The sequence below is a fragment of the Lathyrus oleraceus genome, chromosome 4 (genome assembly GCF_024323335.1).
Source record: "Lathyrus oleraceus cultivar Zhongwan6 chromosome 4, CAAS_Psat_ZW6_1.0, whole genome shotgun sequence".
NCBI classification, from domain to species: Eukaryota; Viridiplantae; Streptophyta; class Magnoliopsida; order Fabales; family Fabaceae; genus Lathyrus; species Lathyrus oleraceus.
This window is the reverse complement of record NC_066582.1, coordinates 482,698,684-482,719,186: the sequence shown is the minus strand read 5'-3', so window position 1 is coordinate 482,719,186 and position 20,503 is coordinate 482,698,684. Positions and strand designations below refer to the sequence as shown.

At 33.9% G+C, this 20,503-nt stretch overlaps 2 protein-coding genes across 3 annotated transcripts; both read left to right on the top strand.

Annotated features, from left to right (window-relative positions):
- Nucleotides 1-1,617: 1,617 nt before the first annotated feature.
- On the top strand, nucleotides 1,618-9,860 carry LOC127076381 (disease resistance protein RPP2B). The gene is made up of 8 exons (XM_051018016.1): nucleotides 1,618-2,167; nucleotides 2,364-3,459; nucleotides 3,563-3,856; nucleotides 3,983-5,535; nucleotides 6,368-7,469; nucleotides 7,561-7,842; nucleotides 7,972-9,524; nucleotides 9,631-9,860. The coding sequence occupies exons 1-8, from the start codon at nucleotides 1,680-1,682 to the stop codon at nucleotides 9,719-9,721; spliced, it is 6,459 nt and encodes a 2,152-aa protein (XP_050873973.1). The 5' UTR covers nucleotides 1,618-1,679; the 3' UTR covers nucleotides 9,722-9,860.
- A 4,870-nt stretch (nucleotides 9,861-14,730) lies between these two features.
- Nucleotides 14,731-19,290, top strand: LOC127076382 (disease resistance protein RUN1). Of its 2 annotated transcripts, none has more exons than XM_051018018.1 (5): nucleotides 14,731-15,479; nucleotides 15,561-16,629; nucleotides 16,751-17,044; nucleotides 17,144-18,942; nucleotides 19,051-19,290. In XM_051018018.1, the coding sequence occupies exons 1-5, from the start codon at nucleotides 15,031-15,033 to the stop codon at nucleotides 19,124-19,126; spliced, it is 3,687 nt and encodes a 1,228-aa protein (XP_050873975.1). In that variant the 5' UTR covers nucleotides 14,731-15,030; the 3' UTR covers nucleotides 19,127-19,290. The 2 variants fall into 2 exon arrangements, with proteins under 2 accessions (XP_050873975.1, XP_050873974.1); XM_051018017.1 differs by having other exon boundaries at nucleotides 14,732-15,479; nucleotides 15,561-16,656.
- The last annotated feature ends 1,213 nt before the right edge of the window (nucleotides 19,291-20,503 follow it).

Genomic DNA, 20,503 nt, shown 5'->3' with positions numbered 1-20,503 from the left:
ATAAAAATGAGAATAATCAAAATAATAATTATTTATTTTAAAAATCATAGGATAAATGTATGTAAGCAAAAAATAATAAAATTTAATATTTATAATATTATCAAATTAAAAAATAATAATAATTATAAATCAATTACAATTTATCATACTTTATTGTTTAAATATTATTTTTCTGAAAATATGTGTTAAGATAGATGTTAAAGAGTATAACTTATATATGGAAAAACTAGTTTTCATTAATTTAATTAGTTTATTTAACTATTTTTCTATTTTCTAATTAAAAATAAAAATTATTATAATATTATAAAAATTATATACAAAATATACATTTGTGGTTGAAGAATAAAACTAATGTCTTTATTTCATATTGTCAACATAAAAATAAAACAAAAACTTATAATATATATCAACTACTATAGATGAAACAATGAGTTATTTTCACACTTTAAATTTTTAACATTTTTTTATATAAAAATGAGTTATTAAAGAAATCATTTACAGTGAAAAATAGTAAAAATGAAACACCATAATTTTTTTATAATAATAAAGATAGATTTAATTTTTGTTTAATTTTTAATTTTTATTTACATAAAAGAAAATCATTATTTTTATCTTTTTAAATAATTTTAAAATATTCTTCATTTAGCAACAATCAGTGTGAGTTGATTGTTGTAGAATTAATATCACAAAATTAACATTCTCATTTATAATATTTTTTATCTTAAATATTGGATTAATAAATAAAAATAAAATAAAATTAAAATTGATACATATTTCTCTCTATTCTTTGAATAACATTTGTTTCTCTTTTATCTTTTTAACTATTGAATTAATCTAATAGTATATAATTGAATATATGCTAGAAAAAATTGAAGAGGATTCAAATCTAATAATAAGGATTTGTTATACACACATAGTCGAATAATGCTATTTGTGTAAAGACCATTAAAATGTTCAAGTTGATTAGTTAATAATTTGGATACAATAATTTGGATACAATAGTCGTGTGTATAAATTATATGCTTAAATAAAATTTTTAAAATGTAAAAAAGAAGAAGCAAGTGAATTATAATTGTTTTTATTTTGATTGAGTTAAAATAATAACACTAATTTTTAACTAAATTTTTAACCAAAAGTGCAGTATATAATTTTTAGGGTAAATTCAAATTATTATATTATTATTATTTTTATTTTTATTAGAATATATATAAATTTTAAATTCAACTAATTAATCAATGACAATTTTTTTATGTATATGATGTGTCAACATCTAGTGATTCATTTGAAATACTTAGATTACAAAAATAGTCTTTTAAATTGAGATGTTTTTATTTTTAGTCCTTATTTTTCGTTGAATGTAAATATTTTTATTTTAATCAATTAAATCAAAATTCGCAAGAAAATATATAAATTTCTTAAGAATTCAAAACTGCATGATTTATACGGATTTTTTTATAAATTTTTATTGTTGAGATAAAAAACTAATAATTATTTTGTATACTATAAAGTCAGTTATCGATTCATTTTAGAAAAAAAGACAACAATTAAGTGTAAATAAAGTAAACTCAAAGTAAACTCCGCGTTCCACTTTACCATCGAGAAAAAAGGTCCACACGCCTTACAGTATTTTATATGTCTCTTGGCATTCTATTTCTGTAAATCATAACACATACATAGCTATGGCTTCTTCTTTCTCTCGCGCTTCTGCTACGTTACCTCTGAAAAAATATGATGTTTTCATCAGCTTTAGAGGCGAAGACACTCGTGTCGGCTTCACCAGCCATCTTCACGCTTCTTTGTGCCGAAGCTATTTACAGACCTACATAGACTACAGAATCCAAAAAGGAAATCACGTTTGGGAAGAACTCGTCAAAGCAATCAAACAATCCACTTTGTTTCTTGTCGTTTTCTCAGATGATTATGCATCTTCAACATGGTGTTTGAATGAACTTGTTGAAATTATGGACTGCCACAAAAATGAACAACACGACGTTGTTGTTATTCCCGTCTTCTACGAAATTGATCCTTCACAAGTTCGGAAGCAGACTGGGAGTTTCGCTACTGCGATTGCGAAACACAAGAAGCAACACGAAGACAAGATTCAAAAGTGGAAGGATGTTCTTTCTCAAGCTGCAAACTTATCTGGTTTTCATTCTTCCACTTTCCAGTATGTTTTCATTTCATCTATTTTCTTCAAGCTATAGATAATTCACAACTAAACTTTGAATGATACAGTAAATAGGAACAAAACTTAAGGGATAAGAAATATCTTACTCGTGTGATTGTATGAGTACCGTGTTGTGTTGTAGTCTTGCACATTTCAAATGAGTATTAACTATTTCATATTTTTGTAAATATGTTAGGACTGAAGCTGACATGATTGAAGAAATTACAAGATTTGTTTTAGGAAAATTAGATCACACGTACGAAAATGAGCTTGCAAGTGATTTCATACTCAATGAAAACTACTGGAGCATTGAATCTTTATTAAAAGTTGATTCGGCAGGAGTTCAAGTCATTGGACTTTGGGGCATGGGGGGCATAGGCAAGACAACCCTTGCTGAAGCTATTTTTCACAAGTTCTCTTTTCAATATGAAGGCAGTTGTTTCTTCAAAAACGTGACAGAAGAATCAAAAAGGCACGGAATCAATTACATATACAACAAACTGCTTTCCGAGTTACTAAGGGAAGATCTTCATATTGGTTCTCCCAAAGTAATGCCATTCGCGGTCATGAGAAGACTCAAACGCATGAAAGCTTTCATTGTATTAGATGATGTTCGTTCTTTGGAACTCCTGCAAAACTTGACTGGTGTGGGATATTGTTGGCTAGGAGCCGGTAGCAGAGTCATTGTGACAACCAGAGATAAGCATGTGTTGATAAGTGGAAGAGTTCATCAAGTTCATCAAGTTAAACAAATGAACTCTCAAAACTCCCTTCAGCTTTTCAGCTTGAATGCTTTTGACAAAGCCTTACCTGAGGAGGGATATGAGGAGCTGTCAAAAAGAGCAATTGATTATGCCAAAGGCAACCCTTTAGGTCTGAAAATCTTAGGATCAGTTCTACGCGGCACAAGTAAAATAGAATGGAACTGTGCACTAGCTAAACTGAAGGAAATTCCCAACAAAGAAATTGATTTGATTTTGAGATGGAGTTATAATGATGTTGATGATAAAGAGAAACACATATTTCTGGACTTTGCATTGTTTTTCATAGGGCATAAAAGAGATGGCATACTAAAAATATTAAATTCCTGTGGCTTCTTTGCAGATATAGGGATAAGACATCTTCTAGACAAGGCCCTTATAAGAGTTGACTTAAACAAATGCATACAAATGCATGACTTGATACGAGAAATGGGAAAACAAATTGTTCGTGAAGAATCACTTGAGAATCCTGGACAACGCAGTAGATTATGTGATCCCAAGGAAATTTATGATGTATTGAAAAATGATAGAGTAAGAAAATGATACCCTGATTTTTCTTCCAAACACATGTTTTTTTAATACAGAAACGGCAATTTACTACAAAAATACTAACATTCACATTTTTATTTTTTAGGGAACTGAGAAGGTTGAAGCCATATTTTTAGATGCTACTGAATGTACACATATAAGTTTAAGCCCCAAAGCATTTGAGAAGATGCCAAAACTAAGGCTACTTGCTATTCTAGACCACAAGGAAATTAAATCTATAAGTCTTCCTAGTGGCCTTGACTTACTGCCAGAAAATTTGAGATATTTTCTATGGGATGGCTATCCCTGGAAATCTCTGCCCCGAATCTTTTGTCCTGAAATGCTTGTGCAGTTTTCCCTGCGAGACAGCCATGTAGAAAAACTTTGGAATGGAGTACTGGTATGCACCGTCCATGTATTTACTATAATCAAAGTATTTTTGAATGGAAAATGAAACCAAAAACTAAAATCTTTATGATTTAAAAAAAATGTACTAATTTGTTTGTCCAATTGTATATTGTAACAGAATTTGCCAAATTTAGAGATACTTGACGTCAGTTATTCCCTAAAGCTGATAGAGTGTCCAAATGTGTCTGGTTTGCCAAATCTAAAAGAAGTTGTGCTTAGTGGTTGTGTAAGCTTGCCCGAAGTTGATTCATCAATTTTCCTTCTCCAAAAGCTTGAAAGATTATTCATGATTGAATGCACATCGCTTAAGACTCTTACCAGTAACACTTGTTCACCAGCCCTCCTTGACTTTGCCGCCACATATTGCATCAATCTGCGAGAGTTCTCCGTCGCATTTGCTTCTGTTGATTGTTTGCTTTTGGGCTTACCTGAGTGGGACGCGAATGAACTTCCATCATCAATATTGCATTTCAAAAATCTTAAAATCTTTACTTGTCCTATCAGTGATAGTCTTGTGGATCTTCCTGAAAACTTTGCCATTTGTATATGGCTTGTGAGCGATGGTATGCTAAAAGGTGAACGTGACACTTCCATTACTTTACGTAAAGTAATTCCTAGCCCTGCCTTCCTGAGTGTAAAAGTGTTAATCATTGACCATGTTTCTATCTTGTCTGAAATCCCAGACAATATCTTCTTACTATCATCATTAGAGTCTTTATCACTAATTGGTATTGCCATTAGAAGCTTGCCTGAAACCATTGAGTATCTTCCCCGGCTCAAACATCTTGATGTTTTCAATTGCAATATGCTTCAATCTATACCTGTACTTTCACAGTTCATTCCATATTTCATTGTTTGGAATTGTGAATCTCTTGAGAAGGTGTTGAGTTCAACCAATGAACCATCTGACAGACCCAAGCATGGTTTTATGCTCCTTAACTGCATAAAATTGGACCAACATTCATATCAAACAGTTCTGAAAGATGCTATTGCTGGGATTGAACTTGGAGCAAGACAAAATGCAGAAAATGAAGATCCATCTTTAGACCATGATGATGATATTATTGAGTACTTCTTACCTGCTATGTCTGGCATGAAAAATTGGTCCCGTTATCCTTCTTCACAAGTTTCTTTCACTCTTGAGCTTCCTCCTAGTTTGTTGGGTTTTGCCTACTACTTGGTTCTTTCTCAAGGTAATGTGGGAAGTTGTGTAAATTTTGGATGTGAGTGCTACTGGGACAATAGTTCAGGTGAAAGGTTCCATAGAACAAGTTTCACAAGAGCCGACTTCTCCAGTATGTTCTATACTTCTAACGATCCTTCAATCTACATGATGTTGGATCACTTGGTTTTATGGTATGATCCAGCAAGTTGCAAGCAGATAATGGAAGCAGTTGAAGAAAGAAAAGCCACTAGTGACGTGAACAACACCAGTTACAATCCAAAGCTTACATTTAGATTCTTCATTGATGAAACACTATATAGTGAAGTAATGATTGTCGAGTGTGGTTTTCACTGGATATATCCCTTTGAAACCAATGCAGTGCCAAATAGAAATGATGGTTTTGATTCTGATGGTCAAGAAGACACAGTTCCTCTAACAAACAAGTTAGAGCAATGTGTTGTTGGAACTCCTTCCAGTTTAGACGTAGATGAAAGTGAAGAAATGAGGTACATAAACTTCCTAGCACTCATTATACTGATATAACTTGGAAACTAAATTTAGTTTACAGACTCTTGCATTTTCTGCTACTGTAATAACTCTGTCTATGAACAGCTATTCACTGGAACGACTCTTGATTAAATTTATAGTGATTAGAAAAACTAACAGTTGAAATAGCTTATAAATATGAAGTGACATAAAAAGATATGTTAATTAATATATTTTTTTTTTCAATTAAGATAGTGTTAAGAGTCCCACATCGGACGATATATGGCCTAAACATGACTTTATAAGTGGGGACAACCCTCACTCTACCAACTGGTTTTGTAGGGATGAGTTAGGTCCAACCACACATTCTTAACATGGTATCAGAGCCTTGTTTAAGATCCGGTGGGCCACCTACTATGGTTTCCATTATCGGGCCACCCTCCAGATGTCCAGTCCTGGGCGTGAGGGGGTGTGTTAAGAGTCCCACATCGGACAATATATGGCCTAAACATGACTTTATTTATACGTGGGGACAACCAACCGGTTTTGTAGGTATGATGAGATAGCAAGAAATACCAGATACTAAACCGGTTTTGTAGGTATGATGAGATAGCAAGAAATACCAGATACTAAACTAGTCTTTTTAAACATATGAGCTTATTAGCTATAAGCCATAAATTATAAACTCAAAAACCGACACTAACAAACAGAGCCTAAGTCTGATCAAATAATGAATTATTTATATAAACCATCTTAAAAATGGGAAGAGATCAGTGCTTCATTGCATGGTTATAGTTTTACGATTCAGATGATGGATGTATTGACTATTTAACTTTTTTTCCCGTATGTTAGGACTGAATCTGACTTGATTGAAGAAATTAGCAGAGTTATTATATTGGGAAAATTAAATCACAACTACAAAAATGAGCTTACAAGTAATTTCATACTCGATGAAAACTATTGGAGCATTGAATCTTCAATAAAAATTGATTCAGCAGAAGTTCAAGTCATTGGACTTTGGGGCATGGGGGGCATAGGCAAGACAACTCTTGCTGCTGCTATTTTTCACGAGTTTTCTTTTCAGTATGAAAGCAGTTGCTTCTTAGTTAACGTGACAGAAGAATCAAAAAGGCATGGAATCATTTACACGTGCAGCAAACTTCTTTCCAAGTTACTAGGTGAAGACGATCTTGATATTGGCACTTCCAAAGTAATACCGTCCGTGGTTATGAGAAGACTCAAACGCATGAAAGTTTTCATTGTGTTAGATGATGTTCATTCTTTAGAACTACTGGAAAACTTGATTGGGGTGGGATATGGTTGGCTAGGAGCCGGCAGCAGAGTCATTGTGACAACCAGAAATAAGCATGTGTTGATAAGTGGAGGAGTTCATCAAATTCATCAAGTAAAAGAAATGAACTCTCAAAACTCGCTTCAGCTTTTCAGCTTGAATGCTTTTGACAAATTTTTCCCTGAGGAGGGATACATGGATCTCTCAAAAAGAGCAATTGATTATGTCAAAGGCAACCCTTTAGCTCTGAAAGTTTTGGGATCATATCTTCGTTGTAAAGTTGAAATAGAATGGAATTCTGCACTAGATAAACTCAAAGAAATTCCCAACACAAGAATTGATTTGATATTGAGAAGGAGTTATAATGAATTGGATGATGATGAGAAAAATATATTTTTGGACATTGCATTGTTTTTCAAAGGATATAAAAGGGATATGATAACAGAAATATTAAATGGGTGTGGTTTCTATGCAGAAATAGGAATAACAAGTCTTTTAGACAAGGCTCTTATAAGAGTTGACTTTGAAAATTGCATACAAATGCATGACTTGTTGCAAGAAATGGGCAAACAAATTGTTCATGAAGAATCTCCTAAGAATCCGGGACAACGCAGTAGATTGTGTGATCCTAAGGAAGTTTGTGATGTATTGAAAAATGATAGAGTAAGAAAATGATACACTGACTTCATTTCTTAAACACGTGTAAACGGCAATTTACTAAAAAAATACTAACATTTGCTTTTTGTTTCTTCAGGGAACTGAGATGGTGGAAGTCATATTTTTAGATACTACGGAATGTAGACACCTAAATGTAAGCCCCAAAGTATTTGAGAAGATGCCAAACCTAAGGATACTTATTTTTCTAGACAAATCTATAAGATTTCCTAGTGGCCTTGACTTATTGCCAGAAAATTTGAGATGTTTTTCATGGGATGGCTATCCATGTAAATCTCTACCTCCAATCTATTCTTTTGAAATGCTGGTGGAGTTTTCTATGCGACACAGTCATGTGGAAAAACTTTGGAATGGAGAACAGGTATGCACTGTCCATGTATTTACTTTTGTTTCTCCAGTTATTTTTTAATGGAAAACGAAGCCGAAAACTGAAATCTTTATGAAATAGGAAAATGTACTAATTTATTTGACCAATTTTATATTGTTACAGAGTTTTCCAAATTTAGAGAGGCTTGACCTCGGTTACTCCAAAAAACTGATAGAGTGTCCAAACCTAGCTGGTTCCCCGAATCTAAAATATGTAACACTTAATGGTTGTGAAAGCTTACTTGAAGTTGATTCATCAATTTTCCTTCTCCCAAAGCTTGAAATATTACACATGAGAGAATGCAAGTCACTTAAGACTCTTTCGAGTAACACTTGTTCACCAACCCTCCATGAATTGGATGCCAGGAATTGCATCAATCTGCAAGAGTTCTCAGTCTCATTTGCTTCCGGTGATCGTTTGAATTTGTTTTTACCAGAGTGTGGCGCGAATGGACTTCCATCATCAATATTGCATTTGCAAAATCTTGAAAGGTTTATCTATCCTTTAAGTGATAGTCTTGTGAATCTTCCTGAAAACTTTGCCAATTCTATTTGGCTTGTGTTTGAGAATCTACCGAAAGATGAACCTGACACTTCCATCACATTAAATAAACTATTTCCTAGCCCTGCCTTCATGAGTGTAAAAGAGTTAATCATTGACCGTAATGATATGTTGTCTGAAATCCCATACAATATCTCCTTACTATCATCATTAGAGTCCTTATCACTAATTGGTATTGCAATTAGAAGCCTGCCTGAAAGCATTAAGTATCTTCCCCGACTCGAATATCTTGAAATTATCGACTGTGATATGCTTGAATCTATACCTTCACTTTCACAGTTCATTCCATATTTCTTTGTCTGGGAATGTGGATCTCTTGAGAAAGTATTGAGCTCACCGAATGGACCATCTGACAAACCCTACCATGGTTTTATGTTCCTTAACTGCACAGAGTTGGATTCGCATTCATATCAAACAGTTCTAAACGATGCTATTGTAGGGATTGATCTTGGAGCAAGACTAAATTCAGAAAATGGAGATCCATCTTTAGATCATGATAATGATATTATTGAGTACTTCTTACCTGCTATGTCTGGCATGGAAAGTTGGTTCCGTTACCATTCTACGCAAGCTTCCTTCACTCTTGAGCTTCCTCCCAATTTGTTGGGTTTTGCGTACTACTTGGTTCTTTCTCAAGGCAATGTGGGAGATGGTGTAGATTTTGGATGTGAATGCTGCTTGGACAACAGTTCAGGTGAAAGGATCTATATAACAAGTTCCAAAAGAGCCAAGTTCTCCGGTATTTGCTTTTACGATGACGATCCTTTAATGAACTTGATGTCGGATAATTTGGTTTTATGGTATGATCCAGCAAAATGCAAGCAGATAATTGAAGCAGTTGAAGAAATAAAAGCCATTAATGATGTGAACAACACCAGCTACAATCCAAAGCTTACATTTAGATTCTCCATTGATGAAAGCCGATATAATGAAGTAAAGATAGTAGAGTGTGGTTTTCACTGGAGATATCCCTTTGAAGGCAGTGCAGTTCCAAATAAAAATGATGATTTAGAATCTGATGATCAAGAAGATACAGTTCCTCCAACAAACAAGTTAGAGCAACGTGTTGTTGCAACTCTTTCCAGCTTAGAAGTAGATGAAAGTGAAGACTTGAGGTACATAATGTTCCTAGCACTGATTGTACTGATATAACTTGGAAACTTAATTTAGTTTAGACACTCTTGCAATTTGTGTTACTGTAATAACTCTGTCTCTGAACAGCTATTCACTTGAACGACTCTTGGATTCGATGGAGAGCAGCTGGAGTGGAGAGAAGAAAATTTCAAGTGATTTAGAGAGGCACAACAAATAGTTGACAGAGACATATGTCTGTTTTGTTAAACGGAATGTTGAATTAAAGAACCAGTGGTGTTGGTATGCATTGTTAATCATCTAGTATTACTTGTACTATGAACATCTAGTAGATTAAGGATAATCTTGTTTATTTTTTTGTAATTGGTGCTCATTTTTGGGATGAGTCTCTTGTGGATATAATCAAGTTATAATTTGAGAAGGAGAAAAATAGAATGAAAGTCATTTCTCAAACTAAGGTTCAATTTGCTAGTTTGAATCAGAATGCGGCATCCATTATTTGTTGCTGTTCTGGCTCTGGCTACACTGCTCTAGTGCTCTTTGAGTATCCTACAAATGGTACCTTGGAGATGAATTTACCATAGGCAATATCTAGATTTGGACTGGTATAGCAAACTGATTTTTGCTGCTGAAACCTTCTCCTATATTTCACTGTAATCTTAAATCTAGTTGCATCTTAGCCGATAATTTTTCCGTCCTTATTGAAAGATTGGGATTAGTGTATTTGTGGTTCAGTTCGAAGAATTGTTGTTTCACTTCTTCGCAATCTGTCATGAGACACCATTATTTCCACAAGCCGATGCAATCAACCTTAATGGGATCCAGGGAGCCTTCTCTTGTTCACTGAAAAAAATCAACCTGTGTTAAAGACCACTTGGAGAAATGAGATTGAGATTTTGGGGGATTGTCAAATGATGAAACCAGCAATTGTAGACTGTTATGGTTGATTGCAGTCTTGAATTAAACTAATGACCAATGTTTAAAAACTCCAGAGTTTAAGTTGAATCGGTAGAGATTTCAAAAAACGTAACTCCATGATCGTAACTCGGATCGTAAGATTCTATTCCTGTTGAATATATATATATATATATATATATATATATATATATATATATATATATAATATATATATATATATATATATATATATATATATATAATATATATATATATATATATATATATATTTACATACACATGTTAAAAATGCATAATTTATTGTCCATATAGTCAATTAAGTGACAATGACTATGTGAGACTTCGGATGCTCTTTGTGAGGCATGCTAGAAAGGTATTTTTTCAAAAATCTCTTTCAAAGATGAAAATGTTGTTTCCATCTCTAGTCCTCTAAAACTCTTGCATTGATCTGTTTGGGCCAGTCAAAACTGCCTCAATAAATGACTAAGAAGTACATACTAGTCACTCTTGATGACTACAGTAGATGGTTTTGGGTATAGTTCTTAAGACACAAGGATGAGTCATATTCTGTGTTCACATCCTTCTGCTCCCAAGTGCAAAATAAAAAAAGTCTAACAATTATTAGAATCAGAAGTGATCATTGTAGTAAATTGAAAAACAAACTCTTTGAAAAAACTTTTTGATGAAAACGACATTTCTCATGATTTCTCTTGTTCTAGAACTCCACAGCAAAAATAGAGTTGTAGAAAAGAAAAATCGTACTTTGCAAGAAATAGCAAGAACCATGATCAATGAGACTAATATTGCAAAGCACTTCTGAGAAGAAACAATGAATACAACTTGTTACATTCAAAACATGATCTCTATATGACCTATTATGGGTAAGACTCCACATGAACAGTGGAACAACAAAAACACAACATTGCTTATTTCAATCGGTTTGCTTGTACCTGTTTCATTCTCAACACTAAGGATAACTTGAACAAGTTTGATTCTAAAGCTCAAAAGTGTATCATGTTAGGATACTCTGAACGGTCAAAATGCTACTGTTAAGAGTCCCACATCGGATAACATATGGCCTAAACATGTGTTTATAAGTGGAAGTTGTTCTCACTCTACCAACCGATTTTGTAGTGTTGAGTTAGGTCCAACCACATTTCTTAACATGGTATAAAAAATCCCGTTTAAGTTCCGATGGGCCACTTACTATGGTTTCCGCTATCGGGCCACCCACCATTTATTTCCATACTCCAGTTGTCTAGTCCTGAGCGTGAGTGTGTGTGTTAAGAGTCCCACACACTCTGAGGGCTCTGAGGGTGTTCAAACTTGAAACCAAACAATCAACATCATAATCTACTGACATATCAGAAGATGTTGACACACCAACACTTCAGAAGAAGCTCTAGCAAAGACTCTTTCACTCTGAAGAACTTATTATTGGATTGGTGTCTATTATATCTAGGGACAGGACAAGGGTCTTAGCGAAAGAGGTAGGGCGAAAAGCGACCAACCGAGAGGGGCTATGTGCACTTAACGTGATCGATGGATCTGTCAAAGCTTTCTTTTATTACGCGTGTACCTATCTCCAACTCCGATAGGGGAAAGAGATTGAGGATAGTTTGACATAACCAGGCATTCATTCCTTAGTCACGAGTGAGCAGCTGCTTCTCCAATGAAGAAAGTCCAGAGTGCAGATATAACCTTATCGACAGAAGACATCTTGCTGGACAGGAAGAAGCATACATAAGCGGCCCCTTTATCTCACCGGTGACATCGGCGAAAGAAGGCTACCGCGGGACCCTGGGGCCTCCATCAACGTGATGCCACTGCGGTATCGTCGAACTAACATCCATTGATGTAGCTCTTCTGAGTTATGAATGAATCTTGACAATACAAGAAGTGTGACCAGACTCAAAAGGATCATACATTAACCAGGACAAATATACAAAAAGAACTTTTGAAGAAGTTTGATATGGCTGAATGAACAATTGCTAAATCTCCAATGCATCCCACTTGCAATCTTGAAAAAAGATGAGGAATGCAAAAAGGTAGAACTGAGGTATGATTGGTTATCTCATTTACTTTACTGCTTCTAGGCATGATATTTTGTTCAGTCTATGCTTATGTACTAGATTCCAAGCATATCCCAGAGAATCTCATTTAACTGATGTTAAGAGAATCTTTAGATGTCTGAGAGGTACTACTAACATTGGTTTGTTTGATAAGAAATCAAAATATTATAAGTTAGTAGGCTATTGCGATGTTGACTATGCTGAAGATAGACTGAAAGCACCAATTAAAGTTGTCAGTTTCTAGGTGAAAAATTAATCTCATGATCCAGCAAGAGACAATCAACTATCACATTATCAACAACAGAAGCTGCAAATATTGCAGCCTTTGGATGTAGCACTCAGATCCTTTGAATGAAAAGTCAGCTAGCAGATTATTAGCTAAATGAGAGTAACATTCCTATCTTTTGTGATAATACTTCTGATATTTGTTTGTCTAAGAATCTTATTTTACATTCTAAATCTAAGCATATTGAGATCAAACATCATTTTATCAGAGACTATGTTAATAAGGGAATTCTAAACTTAAATTTTATTGATATAAAACCCCTTGCTGATGACATATTTATTTTTATTCTGAGAAATTTGAAAATGAAAATTTATCCTGTATAAATCTCAATATATGCAAACTCTAATAAATTAAAATGAGACTCTGAGACTTTGTATGTTTTTAACTCTGAATCAGTCGATCCTCTGATAGTTATACGATTTTCTGGCTCAGAAGGTCCAAGTCAGAATCCCTCTAGTTTTTCTGTTTTCTGAACTCTGGTTCATATCAATGCTTTGTTTAGGATTTTTTTTTTAAATTTTTGTTTATCTTGATATTTTAAAACTCCCAAATTTCTTGAGTAATCGTTGAGAAAAATCTTTATGGGATAAAACAAAATCATTATTCAATACTCCCTATGTCATTAATCTTTTCTGTTTCCAGTACCGTCTTGTCTTTTCATCTTTTGACTAAGCGTGTAATGTTGTATAAGTTATTTCTTGAGTTTCCGTGATAACTTTTTAGTTGTCTCAATCATAAATTATTTTTTATTCTTTCAATCTTCCACATTTACTCTCTTTTAACTCTATTTAAACACCTTTCTTCTCTCATGTTTGTTCACATCTCTTCCTTTCCATTCAACTATTTATCTTCAAACCCCTCATCCCTCTCATTCTTCAAATCTTAAAATCTTTCATCAAATGTCTCTCAACACTAGAAGCACATGTTATGAATTTATGGTGAGCTTCTCTGATAGAGAAGGTTGTGAGAAGAAGATAGCTAATAAAGTTTTGAAGATAAAAGTCCAATAGAAAAAGTCTAAGTGGCTAAGGCATTTAGTAGCAGTAGTTGTCAGAGCCAATCAATTGTGCGATACAAGTGATTTACTCTTTTTGGAGTCGTAATGGAAGGAAAACTCCACAGTTTAAACACTTGTTTGGAGCACATGTTATTGTTCAAGTGCAGTCTAGTTTTCCTCCTCTGGGTTATTCCCATGTTCTTCTTCTTTTTTATTTTTACATGTCTTATCCAGTTTCCCCTTTCCTTTTTCTTTTTTCCATTTGGCGTCTTTCTTTTTCTCACCCTCCCACATTTTCTTGTTATTTGCTGTCAATCTTTTTTTGATTGATGAAAAAGGTTTTATCCAATGATCAATCCCGAATATCCATAAATCTGGATGAAATTTCTTATAATTATGATATTATATTAATGAATGAAATTTCTTTTTGATTTATCTTTCTTTTTGAATTATTTCATTGATGTTATACTTGAATGAATATCAATGAATATTTTGTTATATTTGATTCTAAATCTTATATTTGTTATATCTCTAAATCTTGTTGTGCTTCTTAAAATATTTGAATCTTATTTTATTGAACTATTTTTTTAAAATTTATATTGATTATAAGTCTTAAATTTAGGAAGAACGAACAAACCTAACTTTAAAATTTAAAACTAAGTTAAGAAAATTTTGTTAGTCTAAAACTCAAGGATTTAGAAATCTAATTCTGAACTTTATATAATCAATGATGGATAATTTATGTGTCATGTCTTGTCGTGGTTTATAATAAATAATATTTTATCCATTTCAAAAGTATCTGTGTGTCATTTTTTAATGTAACAATGATTATAACTTTTATAATTGTGTTATTTAATTATTAATTAATTTAGTAAAAATATATTGTTTTATGATAATATTATTGTATTCATAAAAATCATATAACGGTTGTCATTTTGAAAATAAGGGAGGGAGTATAAAATAGAAATTTCACGAGCGAGAAAGGAGAAAAAGACCAAAAAGTACCTTGTAAAAATAGCAGAATGAAACTAGATTTTGTTGTGGAACTAGATCTATATCCAAAAAAAAAAAAGTAAACGCCTCATTGTGTTCCACTTTTCCATCGTGTCGTGAAGAGTTGAAAAAAAACATTCAAGGAATAAACAAAAGATTGAGGTAGTCGTGCAAGTTACAGAGATCGAGAAAAGGGCCCACTCACCTTAAGAATGGTTTATTTATAAGTCTCATGAACATGAACACATACATGGCTATGGGCTATGGCTTCTTATGATGTTTTCATCAGCTTTAGAGGCGATGACACTCGCTCTGGATTCACTAGCCATCTTTATGAAGCTTTGTGCAGAAGCTATTGCCTGACTTATATAGATTACAGAATAGAAAAAGGAAACAACGTTTGGGAAGAACTTGTGAAAGCAATCAAAAAGTCCACTTTGTTTCTTGTCGTCTTCTCAGATGACTATGCATCTTCAGCATGGTGTTTGAACGAACTCGTTGAAATTATGGAGTGCCATAAAAATGAACCAGACAATGTTGTTGTTATTCCCGTGTTCTACAAAGTTGAACCTTCACAAGTTCGGAAACAGACTGGGAGTTACGCCACTGCGTTTGCGAAACACATGAAGAAAGACAAAGACAAGATTCAAAAGTGGAAGGATGTTCTTTCTCAAGCTGCCGATTTGTCTGGTTTTCCCTCTACCGCGTACAGGTATTTACTGGAGTTCACCTTTGGTTGACATTCACATGATATTATGTATTGATTATTTTTTGTTTTATTTGCATATGTTAGATCTGAATCTGTCATGATTGAAGAAATTGCCCGAGTCGTCTTAGGAAAGCTAAATCACAAGCATAAAAATGAGATTACAAATAATTTCATACTCGATGAAAATTATCGGAGCATTGAATCTTTAGTAAAAATTGATTCAGCAGAAGTTCAAGTCATTGGACTTTGGGGAATGGGGGGTATAGGCAAGACAACCCTTGCTGCTGCGATATTTCAGAAATTCTCTATTCAATATGAAGGCAGTTGTTTCTTCGAAAACGTGACAGACGAATCAAAAAGGCATGGAATCAATTACGTATGCAACAAACTTCTTTCCAAGTTACTAAGGGAAGATCTTGATATTGACACTCTCAAAGTAATACCATCCATGGTCATGACAAGACTCAAACGCATGAAAGCTTTCATTGTACTAGATGATGTTCACACCTCGGAACTTCTACAAAACTTGATTGGAGTTCGGCATTGTTGGCTAGGAGCTGGTAGCACAGTCATTGTGACGACTAGGGATAACCATGTGCTCAAAAAGGGAGGGATTCACAAAATTCATCAAGTTAAGGAAATGAACTCCAAAAACTCCCTCCAGCTTTTCAGCTTGAACGCCTTTGACAAAGTCTTGCCTAAGGAGGGATACATGGATCTCTCAAAAAGAGCAATTGATTACGCCAAAGGCAACCCTTTAGCTCTAAAAGTTTTGGGATCATTTCTTTGTAGCAAGAATCAACTAGAATGGAACTGTGCACTAGCTAAACTGAAGGAAATTCCCAATGCAGAAATTGATAGGATATTGAGATGGAGTTATAATGAGTTGGATGAAAAAGAAAAAAATATATTTCTGGACATTGCATGCTTTTTAAGAGGACATGAAAGGAATAGGATAACAAAAATATTAAATGAGTGTGGTTTCTTTGCAGATATAGGGATAAGACATCTCTTAGATAAGGCTCTTATAAGAGTTGACTCTAAAAATTGCATACAAATGCATGACTTGATACAAGAAATGGGCAAACAAATTGTTCGTGAAGAATCTCTTAAGACTCCCGGACATCGTAGTAGATTGTGTGATCTAAAAGAAGTATGTGATGTATTGAAATATGATAGAGTAAGAAAATGATACCTTAGCTTGCTTTCCTAAACACATGAAGAATGCAACTTACTATCGTAAGACTGAAATGTTTTTATTTTTTATTTTTCAGGGAACTGAGACGGTTGAAGCCATAATTTTAGATGCTACTGAAGATACTCATATAAATTTAAGCCCCAAGGCATTTGCAAAGATGCTAAACCTAAGGTTACTTGCTTTTCGAGATCATAAGGCAGTTAGACCTGTAAACCTTCCACAAGGTCTTGACCTGTTGCCAGAAAACTTGAGATATTTTCTATGGGATGGCTATCCATGTAAATCTCTGCCTCCAACCTTTTGTCCTGAGATGCTTGTGGAGCTTTTCTTACGATACAGCCAGGTGGAAAAACTTTGGGATGGAGTATTGGTATGTACTGTCTAAGTATTTATATTATTACTGAAATCTGAAATCTTTATGACTTAAAGAAATGTAATAACTTGTTTGACTAATTGTATATTGTTACAGACTTTGCCAAATTTAGAGATACTTGATGTCAAATACTCCCAGAAGCTGATAGAGTGTCCAAATGTGTCTGGTTCACCGAATCTAAAAGAAGTAGATTTTAGTGGTTGTGTAAGCTTGCTTGAAGTTGATTCATCAATTTTCCTTCTCCAAAAGCTTGAAAACTTATCGTTGAGGAAATGCACGTCGCTTAAGATTCTTTCGAGCAACACTTGTTCACCAGCCCTCCTTAACTTTGATGCCACAAATTGCATCAATCTGCAAGAATTCTCTGTCTCATTTGCTTCCGTTGATCGTCTGTGTCTGTCTTTACCAAAGTTTGGCACAAATGAACTTCCATCATCAATATTGCATTTCAAAAATCTTTGGTTCTTTGATTGTCCTATCAGTGAGAGTCTTGTGAATCTTCCTGAAAACTTTGCCATGTGTATTTGGCTTGTGAGTGAGAGTCTGCTGAAAGTTGAACGTGACACTTCCATCACTTTAAGTAAAATACTTCCTAGCCCTGCCTTCCTAACTGTAAAAATGTTAATCATTGACCATGTTTCTATCTTGTCTGAAATCCCTGACAATATCTCATTACTATCATCATTAGAATTTTTGTCACTAAATGGTATTGCCATTAGAAGCTTGCCTGAAAGCATTAAGTATCTTCCCCAGCTCGAAAGTCTTGATGTTTACAATTGTAATAAGCTTCAATCTATACCTGCACTTTCACAGTTCATTCCATATTTCACTGTCTGCAAATGTGAATCTCTTGAGAAAGTGTTGAGTTCAACCAATGAACCATCTGACAAACCCAAGTGTGGTTTTATTCTCCTTAACTGCATAAAATTGGATCCACGTTCATATCAAACAGTTCTAAAAGATGCTATTGCTGGGATTGAACTTGGAGCAAGACTAAATTCAGAAAATGAAGATCCATTTTTAGAGCAGGATGATGATATTATCGAGTACTTCTTACCTGCTATGTCTGGCATGGAAAATTGGTCCCGTTACCGTTCTACACAAGTTTCTGTCACTCTTGAGTTTCCTTCTAATTTGTTGGGTTTTGCCTACTACTTGGTTCTTTCTCAAGGCCATATTGGATATGATGTAGGTTTTGGATGCGAATGCTACTTGGACAACAGTTCATGTGAAAGGATCCATATAACAAGTTTGACAAAAGGCAACTTCTCGAATATGTTAAATTCTTATGACGGTCCTTCAATCTATTTGATGATGAATCATTTGGTTTTATGGTATGATCCAGCAAGTTGTGAGAAGATAATGGAAGCAGTTGAAGAAATAAAAGCCATTAGCGATGTGAACAACACCAGTTACAATCCAAAGCTTACATTTAGATTCTTCATTGATGAAAGCCTATATAGTGAAGTAATGATAGTCGAGTGTGGTTTTCACTGGATATATCCCTTTGAAGGAAGTGCAGTGCCAAAAAGAAATGATGGTTTTGATTCCGATGATAAAGAAGAAGCAGTTCTTCTAACAAACAAGTTAGAGCAATGTGTCGTTGGAACTCAGTCCAATTTAGAAGTTATAATAGTTGACAGTGGTTTTCACTGGATGCATCCCTTTAATTTTGAATCTGATGATGATGAAGAAGATATAGTTCCTCTTGAATATGAAGATTTTGAATTTGATGATGAAGAAGATATAGTTCCTCTTGAATATGAAGATTTTGACTTTGGTGATGAAGAAGATACAGTTCATCTTGAATATGAAGATTTTGAATTTGATGATGAAGAAGATACCGTTCATCTTGAATATGAAGATTTTGAATTTGATGATAGTGAAGACATAAGGTAAGTAATGTTTCTAGCACTCATTCTACGGATATAATTTGAAAATTTAATTTGTTTAACACACTCTTGCATTTTGTGTTACTACAAAATAACTCAGTCCATGAACAGCTATTCACTCGAACGACTCTTGCATATTGGATTTGATGGAGACATGCTGGAAAAGAGAGAAGAAAATTGCAACTGACTTAACTGCTGTAATACATGTTAAATTGACGGTTGAATTAAAGAACATGAGGTGTTGGTACACATTGTTGTAGTCTTGTATAACTTGTACTCCGAACATCTAGTAGGATAATGATAATCTTGTTTCCAATAAATATTTTCCTAAAAAATTCAAATATTAAACTATCCGGATTGTATAGAATTGAATATATGAAAATTTCTTTTATATATATATATATATATATATATATAATATATATATATATATATATATATATATATATATATATATATATATATATATATATATATATATATATATATATATATATATATAAAAGTAATTAAGATCACTTTCAAAAGACAAAAAGTTTGGCCTGACCTAAAGATGGTAATTGGGCTGACCTAAAGATGGTAATTGGGCTTATTCCAATGGGTATTCGCTAATATTATTCATAAATAATAGATAAATAATAGGTAAAAATTCGTAAAATTTATACGGGATGAGCACAGATAACTATCCATTAAAATAAGTAGGTATGAGTGTGGATGCGGATATGAGTACCTTAGCGCCCAACCTTCACCTATCCGTAGAATATATATTTATGTATTTCTATTTTTATTATTATATAAACATTTTCAGGGTTGTTCCCGATAATTTGGAGCCCATGTTCCAATTTTAAAAATTGATCCCAATAAAAAGGAAGGTAAAGAACCCATGTTCCCCTTGCAAGGGCATAGAGACTTGGAGGCCTTAGTAGGTTTATAACACGATATTATGGTTAGCACTTTCTCACGACAACGAGAAGCCATGCGCAATGGTGTTTTAAGGTGATTTAGGACACCTGCTCACGTGAGGAGAGAGACTCTGATGATGACCAATGATGTTTAGTAGCAAGCGTATAGTTATAGGCGGTCATGTGGTAAGATTGTAGTGAGGATTGTGCTCTTCAGAGGGTAAAGAATATGTATGACTTAGGATCCGTCTTCTCTCCTTGAGAGGAGATGTATTTATAAAGGCCAATAAGACCTAGGATTTGAGTCACCCTTAGAGGCGTCACCCGCTCCCTTTTTATCAGGGGAAGTTATTGACCATCCATATTTCAGGAGTTAGTAGAGACTCCTTCTTTCTTGAGTCACATGTCAGGGCCACTTCTGGGCGGATCTCTGGGTCATCGTTCGGGCGACACGACTCCTTGGCGAGGGTGCCCTAGTTTAGGACTTTCACAAATATAACACCACATCGTTATTTTTGTTGTTATTATGGTTTTTGAGACTTAAGATATAATGTTATGTTGTTTTTCAGGTGTTTGTAGTTGTTATTTATTGTTATTTTATTGAGATGAAATGTTCATTGTTGTTGGTTGTGTACGTTTTTTATTTTATTTTCAGAAATTGT

Coding starts and splice junctions, on each gene's coding strand:
- LOC127076381 (XM_051018016.1), top strand. CDS start 1,680: ATGGCTTCTTCTTTCTCTCGCGCTTCTGCTACGTTACCTCTGAAAAAA. Junction 5,536..6,367: donor GATGAAAGTGAAGAAATGAG/GTACATAAACTT, acceptor CCCGTATGTTAG/GACTGAATCTGACTTGATTG. Junction 9,525..9,630: donor GATGAAAGTGAAGACTTGAG/GTACATAATGTT, acceptor GTCTCTGAACAG/CTATTCACTTGAACGACTCT.
- LOC127076382 (XM_051018017.1), top strand. CDS start 15,031: ATGGCTTCTTATGATGTTTTCATCAGCTTTAGAGGCGATGACACTCGC. Junction 16,657..16,750: donor ATGTATTGAAATATGATAGA/GTAAGAAAATGA, acceptor TTTATTTTTCAG/GGAACTGAGACGGTTGAAGC. Junction 18,943..19,050: donor GATGATAGTGAAGACATAAG/GTAAGTAATGTT, acceptor GTCCATGAACAG/CTATTCACTCGAACGACTCT.